We start from the raw sequence: 20,971 nt of genomic DNA, 5'->3' as shown, positions 1-20,971 counted from the left end.
AAATTGGCATAACAGAAAAAAACGGTTATGTTGATTCAGTACCTTACATTTATGTTACATTACAATGCAAGCAATATCTGACATATCCATGCTTATACTAAATACTCAATGTACAGAACACACATATTTCATTTAATAGATTTTGCGAATCTTTATAAGCTTTCATGGAGCTATTGTAATAAACACAATTTTCCCCTGGGATCAATAAACTATTTGTTTCCAATTTATTCTTTATTGGAAGTTAAAGAGTTTCCTCTCAAGGTAGTCTAATTAGAGGATTAAAGTACAGTATCTTTTGAGTACATTAGGGTCAGGCTTTTGCACAAAGGTCTTCAAAGACGACATTTTATCCTGCTAATACAAATTCTTAAAAAAATTATGCAAGACAACATTTTTATATGCCAGAACTTTTATTAACAAATAGTAGAAAACATAAGTTGCAATCAGCAGGGTAAATGAAACTGAATTTTACACATAAATTCAGATTCTACATAAACAACCATATTAAGAGTCTTTACAAAAGGAGAATGATTGACGAGGCGGTCAAGTTGCAGCACAAGACCGCTCAAGTCACATGGATAATTCAACTGTGCACCTACTGTAAAGAGGTGCAATTCTCCAGCAAAGGTGCATGTAAACCAGTTTGAGTGTAAAACTATGTAAAATGCACAAGTGTATATGTTCTGTCTTCATCTGAATAGGTATTTGCTACAGTAATTACAATAATCTATCTCCATCCATGTGAAATCCTATCAGAGCACGCTGTACAAAAATAAATGTACAGAGGTTGGGGGATGGGTGGCCTTTGTTCGGCGGCTTTTAATCAAGCCTGATTTGAGTAACTTTGTAGTTTGCATAGGAGAAACAGCAGTTGAAATGCAACCTTGTACAGTACATCTAAACTTCTCAATACCTGCTCAGTGAATCTGACCATTTCCAGCATCAATATCAGTAGGAAAAAGGCACTTGTGTTTCAGGCAAAAATGCGTGAAAACTAGGAAGAACTTTGGTTTAGAACACATGATACATTAGTGCAACAACCCATCACAAAACATCATTTTAAATACAGCGTAAAATTGGAATATCATAGAAAAAAAAGAAGATCTGATGATTACAGATAAAGGCCGCAAGTTAATCGACATGATAAAAAGTAGAAATGGCCATCTTTCAATGGTTCACTGATTTGTAAACTGGACTAGGATAAACACTGATCATGAATAAGTCTCAGTTTGGCTTGTGTGTTCATACAAATATATAATAAATAATGATACAAATTTATATAAAAAAGATGCCCACCACCATTTTTCACTGCTTACAACAGCAGGGTTAACAAATCACTCATTTTTTTTGGATGTTTAAATTTCACCATCAGTGTCAATGACAAAAAAATATGAATGTCCTTTTCCAAGAGCAGCACTATTTCTGTCCAGACAAATCAGGGCAGATTAGCGTTTTTCAACATTAAGTCATACATACGCTCTGATGTGCATAATTAATAAAGGCACAAAGGTGAAATATCTGGTAACCCTGAAGGATCAATCGCACATTGATACTATCTTTCTTCCCTCAATACTGCACGCGGTCATAAGGAATTTGGCCGACGGCAGAATCGTCATGACATCTTCCTATTCAATTTTTTTTAAATTGTTTCCGTTTCTCTGCTCCCGCAGCTTCCTCCTTTGCAGGTATCCGGAACGCTGCAGACGGTTCATACTGGCCCCCAGGAAGATAACCATACTTATTGGCACAATCTTGGTGGTGACCCAGCCCTGCAAGAAAAGAAAAAAATTGTGTCAAAAGTATGTTTAATTTTGTTACACCTACTAGACATGGTTTCAGCAGAGAAGGTGCAGATAACAATTCATTCAGAACGTTTATCAGTTGAACAAATGTCTGAAGGCCATGGGGAGAGTTTGTTTCAATAGTGATGACAACTTTGTTTCTCGACCAATAGATTTCACAATTGCCATAAAAAAATACATATATAACAAACTACAACATCAAATCTCCTGATAGATTCGTTATTTTATGAATTCCACTTCTTACCATGACTGCGTGGGGGAAGTAGCCGTTGGTCTGACTCTGCAGACCCACAGTGGCGAGTTCAGCTGCTACGTAGCGCTCCGGGGTGGGCTTGTCCAGGGTGGGCTTCCTGATACGAGTCATCTTTGTGGCCACAAAGAAGGGCAGCACACTCTGCAGAAAGACAAAACATATGAACATGTGAAATTAGCTTCAACACTAGGAAGATTCCTGGCTGCTTCCTCCAGTAAGTATATCAATCAATCAAATTTTATTTGTATAGCTTATCTTCACAAATCACAATTCGTCTCATAGGGCTTTAACATGGTGTGACATCCTCTGTCCTTAACCCTCAGCAAGTACTACTAAAAACCCTTTTAACAGGTAAAAATAAGTAGAAACCTCAGAGAGCCACATGTGAGGGATCCCTCTCCCAGGACAGACAGAAGTGCAATAGATGTCAAGTGTAGGAACACATCATCGGTTCAAGTTTTTAGCAACAGCGATGAGGGTAAACATTTTGAAGGATAACTTCAATACTATATGTCCAGCTGTCCTGCTGCAATCATAGTCTCTGGTCAGCAGCCAGCAAGATCATGATCCAGCATCAAGATCGGATCCACTATAGTCAACAGTCATTGTCCACTGCCGCCAGTTAGGATCCTTCATCAGCCGCCGCCTCGATCGTGGTCCACCACCATCCGATGCCAACGCGACAAAGGATCCTCCATTACCACTACAATCAGCCCGCACGATATAGAATCCGCCATACTGGATCCACCATTGCGACCTCTGATGCGCGATCCACACATCGTATAATGTCTCATGTGTTGAATGAAAGATGCACTTTGTAAATGCACATTAAATCTTTGCTGTAGACTGCTCTGGGGACTGGGTTTATCAGGTGAAACTACACTCAGGGTTTGCTGAGGTGAACCTGTTGTACACACAGCATCCACCAGGTGGCACCTGAGTGAACTGTGCAGAGTGCTAAAAACAGAACAAACAAGCCTGATGTGGAAAAGCATATCTTCAAACATTGCCTCTGCTGACAAGAAAGGGCTAAAATGGCATATCAGACGCATCATTCATGGACATGCATTTATTCCATTGGCCCTCTGGCAAGAGAGGCTGAGAAGAAAGCTTCAGGAACAGATTCCATAACATTTGCCATTTATGTCAAGTCAGAAACAATCCAATGTTAAGTAGTGAGGATGGAAAAGTGTGGAACTTTCCAATGTGTGTTTAAGGAGAGGGCACAATTCCATCAGATAAGACTTCCACACACACACACACACCTGAATGATGATGCCCTGACGTCTGTACTCCTCCTGAAGGCCACGAGAGAAAAAGTCCACAAAGGCCTGCACACGGGGAGAAAGATGAAAGAGTCAAATTTAACACGTTAGTCCATAAAAAAAACAGTCTGTTATCATTCCCCTCCAAAATAAATGCTGCATTGTCGTAAGGAAACAAGCAGATGCTAACCACTATAGTACAATTAAATTATCTAAAATAATCATGTGCTGGAGACTTTTCACAAACCTTTGAGGAAGAGTAGACTGTGAGCAGAGGGAGAGGATACATGCCACTGGCAGAGGAGATGTTGAGGATAATACCTTTGGACCTGACAAAAACACAACAAGGTAGATTTAGCAGTTGCTTTGCTGCCTGTAATGCAAACACAGCATAAAGAGGTGTGGCATTTACAATCCACAGTGACTTCTTTCAACTCTAGGACTCTGGAGCTATCACGTTTGATGGAATCATCTCTGCCAATGCTGCTGCTACAGCACAAATCTCCATCAAAGGGCTTCCCACAAGACGTGGAGCAGTGATGCCAGCAGTTTAAAATTCATTTTAATATGCGTTTTTAATTCCTTATTTCCTCTTCAAATCCAAATATTTCCCATACCTGTAAGTACCCTTTGTCTTAACACATTTAGCCCACTGACAAATACACACAAAGTCATATTCCCAACACACTCTCACACACACATTAATAGTGTGGTAGTGGCCGTGTGCGTTGCCATGGCAGCCTGTTGCTGCAGTGATGTAGTGGAGCGACGCTTCAGCCTCACACGGCACCAAATGTGCCTGCTCTGCTATTGGCCAGCATGAGTCACATGGGAACAGAGCAGCCAATTGGGTGGGAAGAGCACTTTGTGTGAATTGAAAGCTTGTCAGCATTGCGAACAAAGGAGGAGAGGGAAAGAGAGATGCAGTGATGGAAAAAGGCTCAGGAAGATTTTCTTGTACCCCTCCTCGCTAAAAGAGTCGTGTCTATAAAAAAAACACTACAAAAAAGGTATTTTATTAAATAATGAGATGCCACAGCTCTGTGACACAATCCCTCAATTACTAAACTGATATCTTACTGCAGTCATGTCGCAAAACATGGAAGCCCATCATTTCACTCACCTCTCAGCCATTCTGGGCAGCACCAGACGGGTCATCTACAAGAACAACAACAAGACAAGCTCAGTTAATGTCAAGCATCACGCAAAAAGAACATGGGGACTGGGAAAGACTTATACAAAATTAAATATAAAAAAGTATGAGGTAGAGAGAGAGGGAGAGAGAGTTGCGTGGGTGGCGAGTACAGACAGCGTTGGTGTAGACCACTGTTGCTTTGGGAACAACTGAGACACTGCAGGTACCATGGTAGAAAGATAAGAAGAGGAGGAGAGGAACAAAAAAAATGGGGAAAGTGAGGAAAGAAGCAGCCACAGATCTTTAAATCACACCGAGTGTGTGTGGAACGCTTACTCTGAAGAGAAAAAGTCATTCAGTACTGAGGCAAACTTACCTGGCACACTGAGGTTATGTTGACGTTGATCATATATGTGATGAACTGAAACAAAGAAAGTGCCGGTCAGCTACACACTCGCATATAAGCGCATGTCCCATCAACAGAGATATTCGACAGGTAGCAGACGTCGGTGAAATACACAGGATAAAGACTGACCACTACGAAACTATGGAGCAAAAGGCAAAGAAACGCTTTTGAAAAATAATTCAAATGCTTTTTTCTTTCAAATAATAGAAAACTAGCAGCAAACTGAATTTACACCTGCAAAATGAAGACAATTTGTAATAAATAATTTAAAAAACTCACGTTGTCCAGATCAGGAATGTTGAGGTAGTACTCAGGGTAGGAGTAAGACACACCAACATTGTTGACTGTTGAAAACAAAGGTTGGTTAAAAATAGTTATTATTATAATATTTTCATAAACTTGAGCAGGATAACTCAAACCAGCTTAAAGTTTCACCACAGGATGGCAGCAAAAGCAAATGATACACACAATGCTTTGACGCCACACTAGACACAGCCACACCTTACAACCAGTAGAGCACAATTGGCATCATAAAAAAAGGACAAAGAGTTCCTTAAATGCGCAACTAAAAAGTACAGCGTGAGCTCCAGTCGTCACATGTTAACCACACAGCTGATATTAAAAACATGTTCAATCTATTGTGATGCACGTCCAATTAATTCTTTAAAGCTTGTTTAACAGCAGACAAATTAATTTTTTAAAGAAAAACAAAATCATCCTTCTTGTTCTGGTAATGTGTCACCTTTGCAAAAATGTCATGAGAATCCAATCAGATATTAACCATGAACTCAGTCTACAATAAGTCAATATCGCTTCGTTTTGCTGCTGGAGTTTAAAAGATGGGCTACTTTTTATTGAATTAGTGTTGGATCATTTGAATAACACAAGTCATGTCTAATGTACAGTAAAACTCAATAAAAGAACAATAGGCCAACACTGAAACCCAAGACTTCATCTCCTGTACCAAACACGTGTCTCACTCAGCCTATACACACTGTAAATAAGTTGCAAAAGGCCATTGATTGTCTCAGATCTTGCTGCTTTACTCTCAGCAACAGGTCTCGATCATTTAGGTCAGTTTACTAATCTGGAGACTAGATGGAAAACCAAACTTAACTTGAAATATGGACAGAAAGGATGAATGTTCCCACTCCTTGCATCATACATATTTTAGAGAATGGAATTCTGCAAGAAACAAACTAAATTAAAACATCTCTTACCAAGTACGCCGATCTCAAGTCCAGCCAGCCCCACCGCGATCTTGGAGTAGATGTCCGCTTTTCCAAAGTCAACAGCAATGGTCCTGGTCTCTATTTTAAACTGCTCCTCTATGAAAAGGAGAAAGCAACAAGTTAACACTGACAATGACCCAAAAAGTGTTTTAAAGTGTAAGAAAGAAGGTAATATTTTAGGAGTTGGAAGCGATCAGATGAATTCATGATTAAGATCCGTCATGAGCGGTCATGCCCTGACAGAACAAACTCACAAAACCCTAACCCAACACAAGAGTAAATCCCCTTTTTTAAAACCCTGGATCCTTTCAAATGAATAAGGCCCAGGCTCTGAAACCAGGCACGGACTGAAGGGGGCGCTGCATACCAACAAACCAGCCCAGAAACCATCTCCCCCTGCCTCCCTCCCTCTCTCATCATCATGTATGACGGCCTGCTGCAATTAGAAATTATTGTCCAAAGACTTGTTTAGCTGATAGGTGGCAGAGGGAGTTATAAGAGGATATTTGCTGGGATGTGCCTCAGCAGGGACCAGGAGTGTGTCTGTCTCCATGTGCTGGAGTCAGTGGTGAGACCAGATAAAGAAAAAACAAAAATAAAGGATTAAAGTCATCACACCACTGTTAGTGCATATCAATGAAAAACAATAAAAGCAACTTAAAGAAAAATAAGCAGCAGATTTTAAGGGCTCAGGCTGCCACATTGGAAAAGTACAGTATTATGGGGTTTGCCAGTTAGATGTGATCACAAGTCAAAATGAGATGTTTGCAAAAGAGAGAGGATAAAAACGCTATTGGTTGCCCGGCTACGTGCCAAGGAGGGATGGCGTTATCAGACTCATCGTGAGGGAGGAGTGCCGGAGTTTGGCACGCCGCAACCTGCTCGTGACTGTACCCAGCAGCCCCCTCTGTGGACTTGAGGCACGACAGGGGAAATTGCTCTGTGGGGGACATCAGAGACAGATGGAGGGAGAGCGAGACGGGGAGAGGGCACTATTTAAACAAGGAGACGGCCGGGGGGGGTTGCAGTCACTGTTCAGTCTCTGTGAGAATCTGGAGTCTGGCCAGCAATGAAGAGATGGAAAAAAAAGTTGATCTTTTTCACACAGACACTTATTTCCAATGTGTTGCTCCGGTTTGTGTGGAAGTCTGATGTGTTTCTAACAAATATCTCAGTTTCCTAAATCAGGCCAGATAATGCATCTGTCCTTTTAATCAGTGAGGGAGTGAAACACAGCCGGAGGATTTAGAGGGAAGTGAGACTACTCACAAAACAACAGATTCTGTGAACACATTTTTCTGCTCGAGTGACTCAATTCTAACTTGTTTTGGAGATACGCCCCTTTATCACGGCCTCGGAAACCCTGTAGCTGATTGGGTAGGAGGTTGCACGTCACTGCCCGCCCATACACACATCCTCATCAGCCCTTTACTGTGCTCTCAGCCAGAATAGGTTTCCATGATGTTGGGAAGACAAACACACACACACACACACACACAATCACTTACCAAGTGACCTGGCCACGTCATCCAGCTTGTCCTGAGAGCGACTGATCAACATCATGGAGAATCCACGGCGAGCCAGCTAGGAAGGAAGAAAGGGTCAATTAAATATACACACACACACATCACATGAGCATGAGCAGGAAAAAAAAATGTTCTTGTGCCAACTCGCTCAAGTGTAGGAGTTTTAGGTTTCTAAGCCTCCACTCTGAATCAGATGTTTGGCATCACCCAAAATGTATCGAAGGTACCTCAACGAGTAATCTCGCCTGTGCTCACTTTACTGGAAACATGCTTGCAGAGAAGAGACTTTTGACTGAGCATGAAAGACTTCGTGGAACTGTGGTACTGACTTTGTGAGTTTTCACCCCATTCTTGCCATGTTTTGACAGTGATGTAGCTGATTCAACCGGAGATCTTCAGCCGGGTTGATCTTTGGCTGTAACAACATTGAACGAGTGTGTTTCTGCATAGATAGTAACAGGCTTAAAAACTTTGCCTGGTATAAAGCATTGTGTAATGGAGGCCTGCCATTGCGTGGCAAGAGGTAGCACCGACAGCAACACACTGCGAGCCCAACACGTGGCAGGGGAGCCCCTATTCAACGTGAGCCTCTGTATGAGCCTGTGTTGAAGTGTGTGCATATGTGAGGACTCTTCACCACCTGTAAGGGCTCTCCCCTACCGTGGCCTATAAGTGAATACGGTGTGTGTGCATGAGTCACCGCTTTCCCGTGAAAGAAATGAAATAAATAAGGGTCCACGAGCCTCACCTCCTCCGCATAGGATTTCCCAATTCCATCCGTGGCTCCCGTCACAACTATTGAGAAAGAAAAGTTTTTAAAAAATGGTCAGTATTGGTTCCATGTCAAAATCTTGTTTACCTAATGAGTAGATCTTCCAAAAGTTATGAACAAGCTCAAAATGCCTCATATTCACTGCAGATTTATGAACAATTAAAACAATGGTTTCATTTTTAGTGTTTATCCTCAGTTCACCAGCTCTACTCAAATGAGCTCACAAGCATTCCTAGTCTGACTCATTATAAAGACATGATGATGTATGCAAGGTATCCATGATGTCAGTCACAGATAAAACACACATAAATCTCAACCTGTACAAGTCGCACTTAAAACGCCCTAAAATCTGCACCTCCTTGTTCTGAGGCTTATGACACACCTTCGCTTCAGGTTGGGCCACTTTCAGTTGTTATCATTGTTATGTAGTTAAGCACAGGTGAATTAAAAGTGACGCAAATCTGTTGTCGGACACACCCCACACACTATTCTCCTGCTTGTTGGGAAGGGTCAGACAGAGCCGAGTAACCTCTGAATAATGACAAGCGTTTGATCAGTCGAATAACGTTTTTCTATTGAACGAGATGCCTACTGAGGTGTTCATTCTCAAAGTGCGGTTTGATTTTGCAGCAGCGATACATACAATACAACCCAAGATGGTGCAGATAGAAGTGAAATCACAAAGGCTGCGCCACAAAGTCGACAGAGAGAAAGGAGATAGAGGTGCAGATGAGATGATGTAGATAAGAGCAGAATGAAGAAAGAAGAAAGTATAAGAATCAGAAGGCCGCCCACAACCACTGATACCTCACCAGGAGCAGCTGGTGAGGTATTAGATTAGGGTTTCTTGCATATTAATCCCGCATTAAATCGCTTAACAGTTTAGTATTCTGACAAACATTTTTCTAGTGTCGATGGAGAAAAGACAATGGTGGCAAAACAGAGAGGAACACAACAATTTGGTAAAAGAAGAGGGAAGAATTCTTAGAAGCAGCGAGAAAAGACGTTAAAAGAGGAAGCAGCAAGGGGAGAAGGAGAGGAGCTGATGTTCGCCTTGTGTTCAGAGTTCTCCTCACCTTGTCAAGCAAAGCAGGGGCTATTTTTAAAACCTTCACTGCCCATCAACCCCTGCTTGACTGACGGAAGAATAGGGGAGGTTGGTGAGAGACGGAGGGTGGAAGAAAGAAGAACAAGGGAGGTAGAGCGACAGACACAAGACAAAAAAAAGGTGGTGGTGGTGGTGAGGGGGGGGGGGGGCACACATGAATCTACAAGCATAGACACACACACACGGATGGCTATGCATCATGAATATATTATTAGTAAAGGCTTGATGAAAGATTAATAGAGGTAGAGGACATTCTCTGACAAAGAGCTGGAGAGCAGAAAAAAAAAGAGATGAGAGAGGGGATGCAGGGAGGAGGGAGCGATGACGAACATGGAGCGGGAGGAGCAGGGTGAGGTGGGGTAGGGAGGGTAGGGGGGAGACGAGGGGATGAGGAGGGATCCTGGGGGTGGCTAAAAATAGAACTGGAGCAAAGCGAGAGAACGAGTAAAGGAGAAACAGATAGAATAGAGATGGCAGTGGGGATGAAGGGGTAGGGGGGGCAAGTGAGTGAATGAGAGGAGGGAAGTGCAAAAGAGAGAGAGAGCGAGAGAAACAGAGTGTTGCACAAAGTCAAAAGCAGAAAAAAATAAAAAAGAGAGAGAGCAGAATCCCTGTTATTTTTAAACCTCCCCCGTGTTAAGAATGAAACACTCCGTGGCAGAAAAGCCTCAATGGGCGCCGGCTGTACCAAGTGAGGCTCTCTGCTGATGCAGGTGGGGGGGGGGCAGACGGAGGAAGAGGAGGCTGCGTTCACTGCAAAGTAAAATGGCTGGGGGAGTGAAACAGCAACCGCTTCCTCATAAAGCCAGTTCTTTATGAAATGAATTATAAGCTTCATCTAATCACACATGCTATTTTTGGCTAAAATACAGCAGGCAGGTGAAAACCTCATGTTTCTAAAATTCATTCATTCATCCAAGTACAGAATAAATTGTCCTTGTAATGGAAGTTATCTTGAAGCTGGTGAAAGGAGAACTCAGGCAGCCGCTGAGGTCTTATGCAGAAGATTTGAATGTAGACTTGATGCATCAAGGAAACCAGAAGGTGGAACAATATTCAAACGCTAACAGAGTAACACGAGCAATTATCACCCCCCCCAAGTGTGAAGATGTCTCCCACAGCATCCCAGTATATCTCCCTCTACTTGCGTCACCCATTCTAACAGCACATCATACATGAATGGCTAGAATCGCTGTCACTGTTTCATGAAGGTTTATCCAAAGTATGCATTCCTAAATCCCACTGTGTCCTTAAATCCTTGCCACTGGTGTAATTTAGGAAAGAGTTACAGTTGGTGCCTCTCTGTCTGGGGCATGTGAATTCGATTTGAAAGTCCATCAATGTAGACAGTAGACACTACAATGCACTGTTAGTTGGCCCTTTACCTAGAACCTGACCTTGGGTACTGCTTGGAGAGAGAAGGGAGTATGTGTGGAATTAGACAGGCTCTATTCTCCTCATGGTGTACAGAGGTAATGTGCGAGGATGGTCAGAAATTCCTCAACAGTCCTCAGGATAAAAAAAAACAAGTTGAGCCTCAGATTGTTCCTTCCATATGTTATGTTGAAGGTGCATGATAAGAAACACTGGATGTACCGAGTCATTTGAGCCGAAGATGGCAGTTTGTCAGAAACTGTAAAACAGATAAATCATGAGGGTTTAAGGTGAAGGAGTAAAACTAAGTGAAGAAGTGAATGTGTGGAGAGCTGCACTATTATCAGAAAATGAGCCCCACAGTTTTCTTAATTAGAATTTACATCACTATTCTTTTCCGGTACGAGCTGGATTTTCTTCTGATTTCATTTTGTTGTTTTTATTTGTCCTTTACACAAACTTTTCTGGGCTTTTCTCTCACTGGCTACATTTCACTGCCACGTTAACACTACTCTGCATCATGTGGAGTAAGGCTGGGTTATTATTCCATAGTGGGAGACAGCAAAGACAATGCAACATTATGGGCGGGCTTCTTTTGTTATGACAATGAACAAGCATGCGTTTTGATGCGTCTGATGTCCCTAATTTAAATGCCTGCACTATTCTTGTCGATTAGAAATGAGACGGCATATAGGTGTGAGTCAAGATCATGATTTGGATACAATGAACAAGCACAATGAACAACAGCACACTCAACACATTCTACTCCGGTTAGATTATATGTACCCAAAAGAAAAGGCATGCAGCTGGAATGCAAGTCTGTCTGCCCTGCATGACTGACTTTCACGTTTTGAGAGCTGCACCTGCGTGTCAGAATGTGTTATCTGGCGAAATGCATCATCACTGAACTTCCACATCAGGGGTGAATGTGGAAGAATGTCCTGTGTGCTTGAAACGCACGCAGTCCACCACCTTTTAAAACGACAGCATGACAGTTAAATGCTTATCTGAGTGAAACGTGTCAGGCTGTGCATTTTCAGAATACTGTAAAGCAAATGAAGTGTCAATCTCTCCTCTGCACCACGTGCTCCTAAATTCTTCCCAAACAGGTGATTGCCTCAAATGTTCTCATTAGTCAAAAGGTAAATTTCAAGTGGGAAAAAAAACATTTTCCAACTCTGCTCTTTCAAATGATTCAAAAACAGATATTTGTGTAACAGAGCGGTCAACTGAAAATACAAACTAAATGACCTAAACCAGTGCAATGGAATTCAAATAAGAGTAAAACTGTAAAGGAATTAAAGTGAAAGATGTTAAACAGTGTGAAAGTGGAATATGGAAAGTGAGACTGTGTCGGTTGGATGTGTGGGAGTGGGAGGAAAGATGGAGTGGAGACAGTTTGCAAATAATCTGACCGTTTACTTGAGAGAAACATGAGGAACTGGATGGAAAAGGGGCAAAAAAGAGGAATAATCACTGAGAACTTTTTATCGCCTCTTCTTTGAGGACAATAAACTTTGTTTCCACTGTGCACCCACAGCCAACCCCTCCCCAGGACTTATACCCCACCACCCCAATCCTCTTCCTCGTCTTATGAATGACTACACTCCTCCCACCCATTATATAATAGTGCGATTTTCTCAATAAACGTTGAGTGAAGTGTGTGTCTAGGGGCAGGAGGACCGAGTGCAGTGGGATGAGGACACAGAGTTCTTTTGGAGTTAGAGGCGTTTTGCTTTTTGAGTTGCCAACATCCATCGTTAGTCAAACAAATACAAGAACAAGAAGTATTCTGGGATGTTCAAAAGGCCTGTGTCACCCAAATCATTTATGGATTTATGGGAGAAAGACTTACAAATCATGATCAGCCACACCTACAGTACAACAGAACGCTATTTGATGCCAGTTGTTGAAAACCCTTCAATAATGACGTTTAATACAACTGCAAATTTAACTAAGGGGAAATCGGTCACCTATTTAACACAGTCACTCGTGTACAAGCAGAATAAACCCTTCAAATATCACACACATATCCGGACTTTCACGTGAGCAACACCTTACATCTAGGACACACATGCAAATTTAACAAAAAGGGACCTACGCAAGCAAGCAGGCACGTGACTAAAAGTAGAGCCAGTGACGCTCAGAGAAGACTCAGGCGTGCGCTGAGTGTGTGTTGATGGGGAACCCACGTATGAGAGTGTGCAAAAGAAAGAAAAAAGTAATAGACGGATTTGGAATGTGTGGATCCATGAACGCATGCGTGTGTTCCTCTACTTTTTTTAAATCATGACCCTACAGAGTGAGGACATCTTTGGAAAGACGACATTTTGACCAATCCTCACCTTTGGGCTGTTTGAGGGTTAGGACTTGGTTTTAGGGTTAGAATTAGGTTTAGGCATTTAGTTTGGATGGTTAGGTTGTGATAAAGGGAGTTAGGTAATGTCTTGTGTCAAGAATTGTCCTCACTGAGATAGAAGTCCACACGTGTGCTGTCAGAGGGGATGTGAGCTCCACTGCCTCTCATTCATTACCGCAGCACCGATGCTCTGGAGCTGAGCTAGAGAACATGGTTCCCTGCTGACTCTCCGAGCGCCCTGACGGGGGCGCGTTTGCACTACAGCTTCTCCCGTGTGCTTTAGTGCTGCACATCACGTCCAGAGGTATTGACATCCCCCAGCCTTTTCTGTCCCCCTCCCCTCTGCTCCCCTCCCCTCAGCAGTGGAGCAGCCCCTGCTGCTGCCTGCTCACTATATTCCGAGCGTCTAAAAAAAGCAGCAGGAGTAAAAATAGCAGCGCGCCAGCTCTGCCTCGTCTGGGAGCTGCCTGCCTGCCGCAGCACCTGAATACCAACAAGATCCTCCACCACCAGCATCACACAATCACCACGACGACCAGGACCAGGATGCTGCTGCATCCTCACCCATCCACCCTAACACCCCCCCATACCAGTACTGCAAACTGATGCAATGAGCAGTGGGAAAAGAGAAGGATGATCAGACATCTGCTGATACTTGTGACAAATCTTTGATTATAGATTATCCTAGGCAGCATCGGAAGAATCTGAATCATTTATCAATGACCACACAACACAAGTTGATGGAATTCTGTTTTGGTGCATCATTGAAAAGCTCATTATAAAGATCATTTTAATGAATATGAAGATTCAGATCTCTATTCATTCACTAATGCAAGGAAACCAGCCAGATCTACTAGTTAGTTTGTAGAAATTTATGATGATCTTCTGTTTCACACAGGGGGGGGGAATGAAGATTTTTGGAAGATTCCACTTCCTATGCAAAGAGACAGCAAGACAGTGCTGAAATGAGCACGCACACACAGACAAAATACAAAACCCTCCCCTCTCTGCCCTCCCCACCACCACCAAAATCCCCAATTAAGATTCTCAGTGAGGAGAGACTGCGGTCCTTGTATGCCCTGCTCTCGTTACGTACTGTTATGTAATCTGTCGCACCCCAAACTCGCCTATCAACGTGCAGCAGCCCCTCCCACCTCAGAGAGAGAGCGAGAAAGAGGAAAAAGATAGGTGGGAGGGAGGGAGGGATGCAGCAGAAGATCCAAAGACAGCCAGCCCCCCCCCCCTTCACTCACCCAAACACACACCATTCTCAAACCGCCCACCATCTATATTCAAACACACAGCTTTAAATAGCAGGGGATAAAAAGTCACTTGGGTAATATAAAAGTCTACAAAAATAAAAGCTTGATCGGCCCGGGGGAGAGGGAGAAATGAAGGGAGGGAGGGTAAGAGACAGAAAAAAAAGGAGAACATGTACTTCAGTGGTGCTCAAGATAGAACCGGCATCTATATTTGGGTACAGAGCAAAAAATAGTCTCCCTCCCTCCCTCCCTCCCACATGCCTTGTTCAAAAATCGATAGTTTCCTTCTTCACAACTACTTGCACTGAGACAAGGTGATTCTCGGGCAGGGAACAAACTTCTGTTTGGCCTCGTGTGCCATTGTTGAGAACAGACTGTACAAAGCCTGCAGCAGCTGCCTTCACTTCATTAGTCTGTCAGTCGTCTCCGGCTGGAAGATGTTTATCAGTGAGATCACCTGCTGACGTTTATCTGGTGACAGCATCCATGAACTGCATGTTGCATCACGTACATCCCTGCATGTTAGACATAACTTCAAACTGGTTGATTCTCTACAAAAGGAAATTATACTTTAAAAAATAACTAGTACCTACTTCCTCAGGTAGATAACACTGAAGCTTTGTCTCATCGCAAACAAATGCACATTGTACGTGTGATTGTTATGAGGCTGATACCTTGTCTGAACATATTTTATCTGTCAAAATCAAATGGTCAGCCAGGATTCAAAACGTTGACCAAGACTATCAGTATCAAAAAACACTTCCTCCCCCCCAATCGAAAACCTCTTAGGCCGCTTTTGTTTCGATACCATTTGAAATGCCCGTTATTTGTAGGTGAGGAATGTTTGTGGTTTTACACACGAGAGATCACAATGACACAACATGACTACATTCTTCTCCTGGAGGCGCTGACAGACAGAAATCAAGATTCACATTACATTACATTTAGCTGACGCTTTTATCCAAAGCGACTTACAATAAGTGCATTCAACCCAGAGGGTACAAACCAAGAACAACAGGAATCAAGAAAGTACAAATTCTTCGAAAATAAAGCAAAACTACAAAATGCTTTAAGTAAGTGCCATTTAAGAGCTACTAAATTGTTAGTTTCAAAAATTGTTAGTAATTTTTTTATATTGTCTGAAAAGGTGTGTTTTTAGTTTGCGGCTGAAGATGTGTAAACTTTCTGATGTCCGGATGTCGATGGGGAGCTCATTCCACCATTTAGGAGCCAGGACAGCAAACAGTCGTAATTTTGATGAGTGTTTAGCTCGCAGTGAGGGAGCAACGAGCCAATTGGCCGAAGCAGAGCGGAGTGAACGGGCTGGGGTGTAACGTTTGACCATGTCCTGGATGTAGACTGGACCGGATCCTTTCACAGCACGGCATGCAAGTACCAATGTTTTGAAGCGGATGCGGGCGGCCACTGGTAGCCAGTTAAGGGAGCGGAGGAGCGGAGTAGTGTGAGAGAATTTAGGTTGGTTAAAAACCAGTCGAGCTGCTGCATTCTGGATGAGCTGCAAAGGTCGGATGGCACCAGCAGGTAGACCTGCCAGGAGGGAGTTACAGTAGTCTAGGCGTGAGATGACCAGAGCCTGGTCCTGCCTCACAAGAACAAAGCAGCTTTCTGCTAACTTGGATTAGGAGTTGCTCTAAGATCTCACACTTAAAATCAATTAAAATTTCTAGTTTCGTTGTCCGTGTGAAGCGTCCAAATGCCTATTTCTACTGATAAGATTATTCAGTTAGGCTTACAACTATTTTGATTATCATAAAATTCTTTGAACCAGTGTTCAATATCGAAAAGCTCCTTTGTCCCAACCTCTGAAATCATAAGAAGTTATTTCATATGACAATGAATGTGGCTTTAGTCAGTTGTGGGACTCACAAGTAGTTTGAAGAATATTTTATTTATCAACCTTCACAAGAAAACAATTGAAGGTTGTTCAATATAATGCATATTATTGTTGTATGCAGCCCCAGCCCATTTAACTAATCAGTTGCTTTGAAAAAAAGCCAAGTAATAATGACCAAGTTACTTGATATAAATCGTTCATGATAATCTCAGCTGGGGCCAGAAAACCCTGAGTAATGATTTTAAAGTCACATAACAAAATGTTTGTATGTTTTTTTCTTTTCTTGATAAATAGCATATTTTCAAATCAACCTCTATTGTGTATATTCACAATTCAAAATAATATCAGTAGTGGTCATCACTGATATAATTTCAGGGAAATCATGAATTTAATGGATTTGTTCGTGAGACAATGAGATGAGATAAAAAATAAAGATAAATGTAGAAAAAATAAAACGTGCTCATGTAAACAAAATGTAAAGAGTGCATCATGCAGTATCGGAAAACAAATACAACAGGCTGGATAGAAAGATGGAGTGAGAGTGGGAGGGTTGAGAAGAGCTTTAAATGAGGGAGATGCAGAGAGCTTTTTTTTTACCCAGCATCCCTGGTTCTGGCACGTGTCACAGAGCGTGTTCATCACATGACCAGCAGTGTTCTCTCTCTACTCTCTCTCTCTCTCCGCCCACACACACATACACACAAAGCACTGGGGGAAGCACATTCACGAGGATGAACAAGTGGACACACACCCTCAGTTGAAGTTCGCACACAGACACACACGTGCATTTTCCTTACCATGAATGAAGCCTAATCCCTATTCATAAATTACATGGACAGTTATTCTCTGTAATAATTAGCGTTGCCCTGTAACCTCCATCTTGTATTGATAAATTTGCAAACCCAAAATGTTTATTGCTTGAGCCAAAATTCAAACTCACATGCAAGCGCACACACACATACACACACCCTAACATAATGCGGGATGCTGGGGGCTAAGAGTGGAGGAGGTAGCAGAGCTGTGAGGAGAAACCTAAGCACTACACTACAGAGTGAAAAGCTGATCCACTGGAAAGAAAAGCAGGGATATTGAGCCCTTCATTAGAAAAAAATGCTGCAAAGTGATACTGTGAAATACTGGGATGGGTCTTTAAATGTTAATTCAATGGTTGAATATCTTCACAAACGGGATTGTGCTCACAGATGAATCAATTGGTCTTTTTACCAAAAATCCGCACCCAAAAAAATTCATCATGATCCAGGGAACTGCCATTTCTCTGCTCAGGGCATAATAACAAAAAACTGAGCTGCAGACATGTATTGGGCTGGAAGGAGAAGAGATGGTGTGCTCGCAAAGTGCTGAAGAGAGGCTGGGGAAGCCACCTTGACTCATGCTGTAGTGCTCCTGTTGTGCCACTAGGTGTCCCATCCACTAAGGGGAAGACCATTCTCTGGCAGAGAAACTCCAGAGAAATCCCTTCTCTGCTCTCCTCTGCTCTGCAAGCAATGGCTGCATGTTATGTGACATTAAAACTTCTACTCAAACTCAATATTAAAAATACATCACATACTGACAAATGTAATTGAACCTTCCAAAAAAGGAAGTAATTTCTTATCCCTTTACTGAACTAACAAGACCCCAACCACCTGCATATCTCACAAACCTGCCTGAGCAGGACATCCAAGCCGTCTCCTGCAGACAGCACGTGTCTAAAAAGTATGTCTGTCTAAGAATCTTTTTTTATGGCTGAACTAACAAGGTATCATGACTTTAAATCTTGTTAGCTGTTGTTTTTTCACACTTGTCAAAAATTCCCTTACAAGTCTAGATACAAAACATGTTGGTACATGCATACACACAAAACTGTACCTTCCCCACAGGAAAAGAGTTGATTGAGGACAGAAGTGGAAGAACACGAATGAAAATCCTACAAAAATCTGTCTTGAAGCTGTTAGTGCCACAATACTATTCTCTCTCATGTTCACATGATTGTGAATTGGAATAAAGAACAATACAAACTGGACTTAGTGGTCTGGGGAGTCAAACTTGTTGCAACATGTGCCTCTGTCCTCTAATTAAAAAGGTGGAGACAGGTAAACCGTGACTTGACACAAGGGATTACGTAAAGAAAATCACACCACTGCCAACAACCTGACCAGACCTGCACATCTGGTTCAACCAGCTGAGGAGATCACCTCATCCCGGAACTCCATGCACCCTCCCTCAACCCTGACTCACAGGGCCTCAACTGCTGTGATTAGAAATAAGCATCCAGGACTCGTCCGACAGGCCAGGTGGCCAAAACTGGTTTCTGGGAGAGGCATGTGAGCTTAAGGAAAAGGGTATCTTAGTGAAAAAGAAATGTGCATGGTCCAGAAGAGTTGTGCAACAGTTTCCATGGAGCGTTGATACCAGTCCAATGTGAATCCTTTATAGAACAGGTATTTAAAACTGCTACTGCTTTAAAGGAATCCTCAACACTTTTTAATTCTGAGTGCTAATGTAACACAGAATATTTCTCATTTATCCATTATAGTTGATGTCATAGAGAAGCTGCATCACAATCGGATTCTGCTAAAACAACAAGGACAATGAGTCTTTTTGCTCATGAAAAGTGTAGAAATGCAACATATAGTGCATATAGAGCTATATCTGATATACAGGTAGAGAGAGAGTGTGTGTTGCTGTGGGGGGAGGGAGGACGTCACAAGTTATATATGACCAATGGATGACGAAGTGAGGAGGAAGTGCATGACTCATCGGTGTGCATTGGTATTCCTCCGCATATTCCAGCACAATCACTAATAAAACACGCACGTTGGTTACACAACTTATATATTTGCGCCTTGCGTTTCATCCAGGGCATCAATTAAACCCCCCCACTTATAAAAAACGACGATTTGGAAGCAAAGTGCGTCCTGATGCAGAGCAGAGATAAACTAAATGAGTTCTGAGAAAAAAAACAGTCAAACAGTCCGGATCACCGTTTTTTGTGCATTAGAGAAATCCATATTTCTTTTGGTTAGATTTTATCAACCTATCCCGATGCAAAAGGGGGGGGGGGGGGGGGGGGGCTCGACAAATTGCGCAGCAAGAGGCTCCAGACGCAGCGGTCTTCACAAAAAAAAGAGACTGGAGAAGTTGGTCAAACCATGGCAGGGCGATTCCTAGGAGACTAGTCGCTAAACAAAAACAAAATCCACTCGGATCTGAATGGCAACTCGGGGATATTTTACCAGGCACGTTGAAAAAGTGCAATATAGAGAGGAGTCACATCCGAGGAATGACGTGGTGATCTCATCTCACCATATGTGGGGCAAACGGACTGGGACAGGTAGATGTGACTGGGAGGAAGGGCTGAGCAGCCGACCACACGAGCAAAGGCACCTGCATATACTGATACACAAAGTGACGCTAAATGGGATTCAACACAAGTAGGATACACTACCTAGAGTGACACCTTTTTCCAATAAAGTCGAACGCGGACAAAATGATCTGGATGTAGGTCACGTTTTAATTGAGCAGGAGGGTTTGTCCTACATTATGCGGATGGGTTAACGTGGTTCAGGAGTGCGCCGGTTAAGAGCTCACCCACATTAAACAGCTCTCTTAGAAAAGTGCGCATAGCCTGCGCAATTTGGCTCCTGGCTCACCAATGTGGGGCAATCCCCCCACCCCCATTACCTCTCCAAGTGTGGGTGAAACCTCTGATTGGAGCCCCTGGCAGCAGACGGTGAAAATGCTTGACGCCAGAGAAGACACACACACAAAAAAAAGACCCCACATCCAATTGAGCTAATAAAGAGCATTATGTGGTCAAACAGCTGTTTACCGGCGCCTGTTACGCAACAGCAGCCTCCCCCTGGAATCGAACCCCCTAATTTACGCACCAGAAACGCAGCCCTTCCTTCCTGTGCCAGCCAGTGGGAAGTTTGAGCTCCAATCCCCGTCGAGTGCGACCTGTCTATACTTCGTGACCACCACCACTCACCTGCCCATTTGCCCAGCTTCGGGGAGAGCAGCTGCCCGTTCCCCAGGACCCAGATCCTGAAGCCGGAGAGCAGCCTGTAGAGCAGCCACAGCGCCAGGGAGGCCACGGTGCAGGCGCCGACCCAGAAGAGAGGCGCCTCGGCCCGGCGCAGCGTCTCCTCGGCGTTCATCCACTCCATGGCTGCGGTGACTCGGCGTGGGTGCGGGAGAGTGTGCGTGGAGACCTCAATTTTGTGAAGGCAATGTGTGCTCTAATTTCCCAGGCACAACGTGAGAGAGAGTCCCTTTGTAAGGAGGTTGTAGCATCACACACACTCCCCCAGCACTTGTCTAGCCTAATTTAAAGTGCACCGCCCACCTCGAGCGAGGCCCCGCCCCCTCTGCTCCCCACTGGCCGCCTCCCGGTCGCGACGCGCCGCCGGTTCGCGCACTCACACGTCAATCAAGCCCGGAGCGGCCCCCGGTCCTTCGGGTTTCTGTATGAAGGGAGACCGGGACGAGCAGCGATTGGCTGAGCGGTCCGGTAGCTCCCATCCGGAGGCTGCCATTGGCTGAGGCCGGAACAGGTTTGTCAGTCTCAGTCAGGATTATGAAACCCTCCGAACCCACGCTTTCGGAGAAAAAAAACTGCC

The 20,971-nt window shown here is 43.4% G+C and overlaps 1 protein-coding gene across 1 annotated transcript; it reads right to left on the bottom strand.

Annotated features, from left to right (window-relative positions):
* Positions 1 to 1,445: 1,445 nt before the first annotated feature.
* Positions 1,446 to 20,518, bottom strand: hsd17b12a (hydroxysteroid (17-beta) dehydrogenase 12a). The gene is made up of 11 exons (XM_061077022.1): positions 20,341 to 20,518; positions 8,368 to 8,414; positions 7,602 to 7,677; positions 6,082 to 6,189; positions 5,141 to 5,205; positions 4,832 to 4,876; positions 4,444 to 4,478; positions 3,568 to 3,649; positions 3,321 to 3,386; positions 2,047 to 2,196; positions 1,446 to 1,769 (listed from the first exon to the last, which is right to left on the bottom strand). The coding sequence occupies exons 1-11, from the start codon at positions 20,516 to 20,518 to the stop codon at positions 1,626 to 1,628; spliced, it is 996 nt and encodes a 331-aa protein (XP_060933005.1). The 3' UTR covers positions 1,446 to 1,625.
* Positions 20,519 to 20,971: the final 453 nt, after the last annotated feature.

Source organism: Limanda limanda, chromosome 8 (assembly GCF_963576545.1).
Source record: "Limanda limanda chromosome 8, fLimLim1.1, whole genome shotgun sequence".
In the NCBI taxonomy this organism is placed as follows: Eukaryota; Metazoa; Chordata; class Actinopteri; order Pleuronectiformes; family Pleuronectidae; genus Limanda; species Limanda limanda.
The sequence above is the reverse complement of the archived record's forward strand: the minus strand, read 5'-3'. Positions and strand labels throughout refer to the sequence as shown.

What these genes read in the sequence shown, in the direction of transcription:
- hsd17b12a (XM_061077022.1), bottom strand. Translation starts at nt 20,518, where the DNA reads ATGGAGTGGATGAACGCCGAGGAGACGCTGCGCCGGGCCGAGGCGCCT. An exon ending in ACTTGAGATCGGCGTACTTG is followed by an intron (nt 5,206 to 6,081) that starts GTAAGAGATGTT and finishes TGTTTTCAACAG; the next exon opens with TCAACAATGTTGGTGTGTCT. An exon ending in ACTTCCCCCACGCAGTCATG is followed by an intron (nt 1,770 to 2,046) that starts GTAAGAAGTGGA and finishes CTTTTCTTGCAG; the next exon opens with GGCTGGGTCACCACCAAGAT.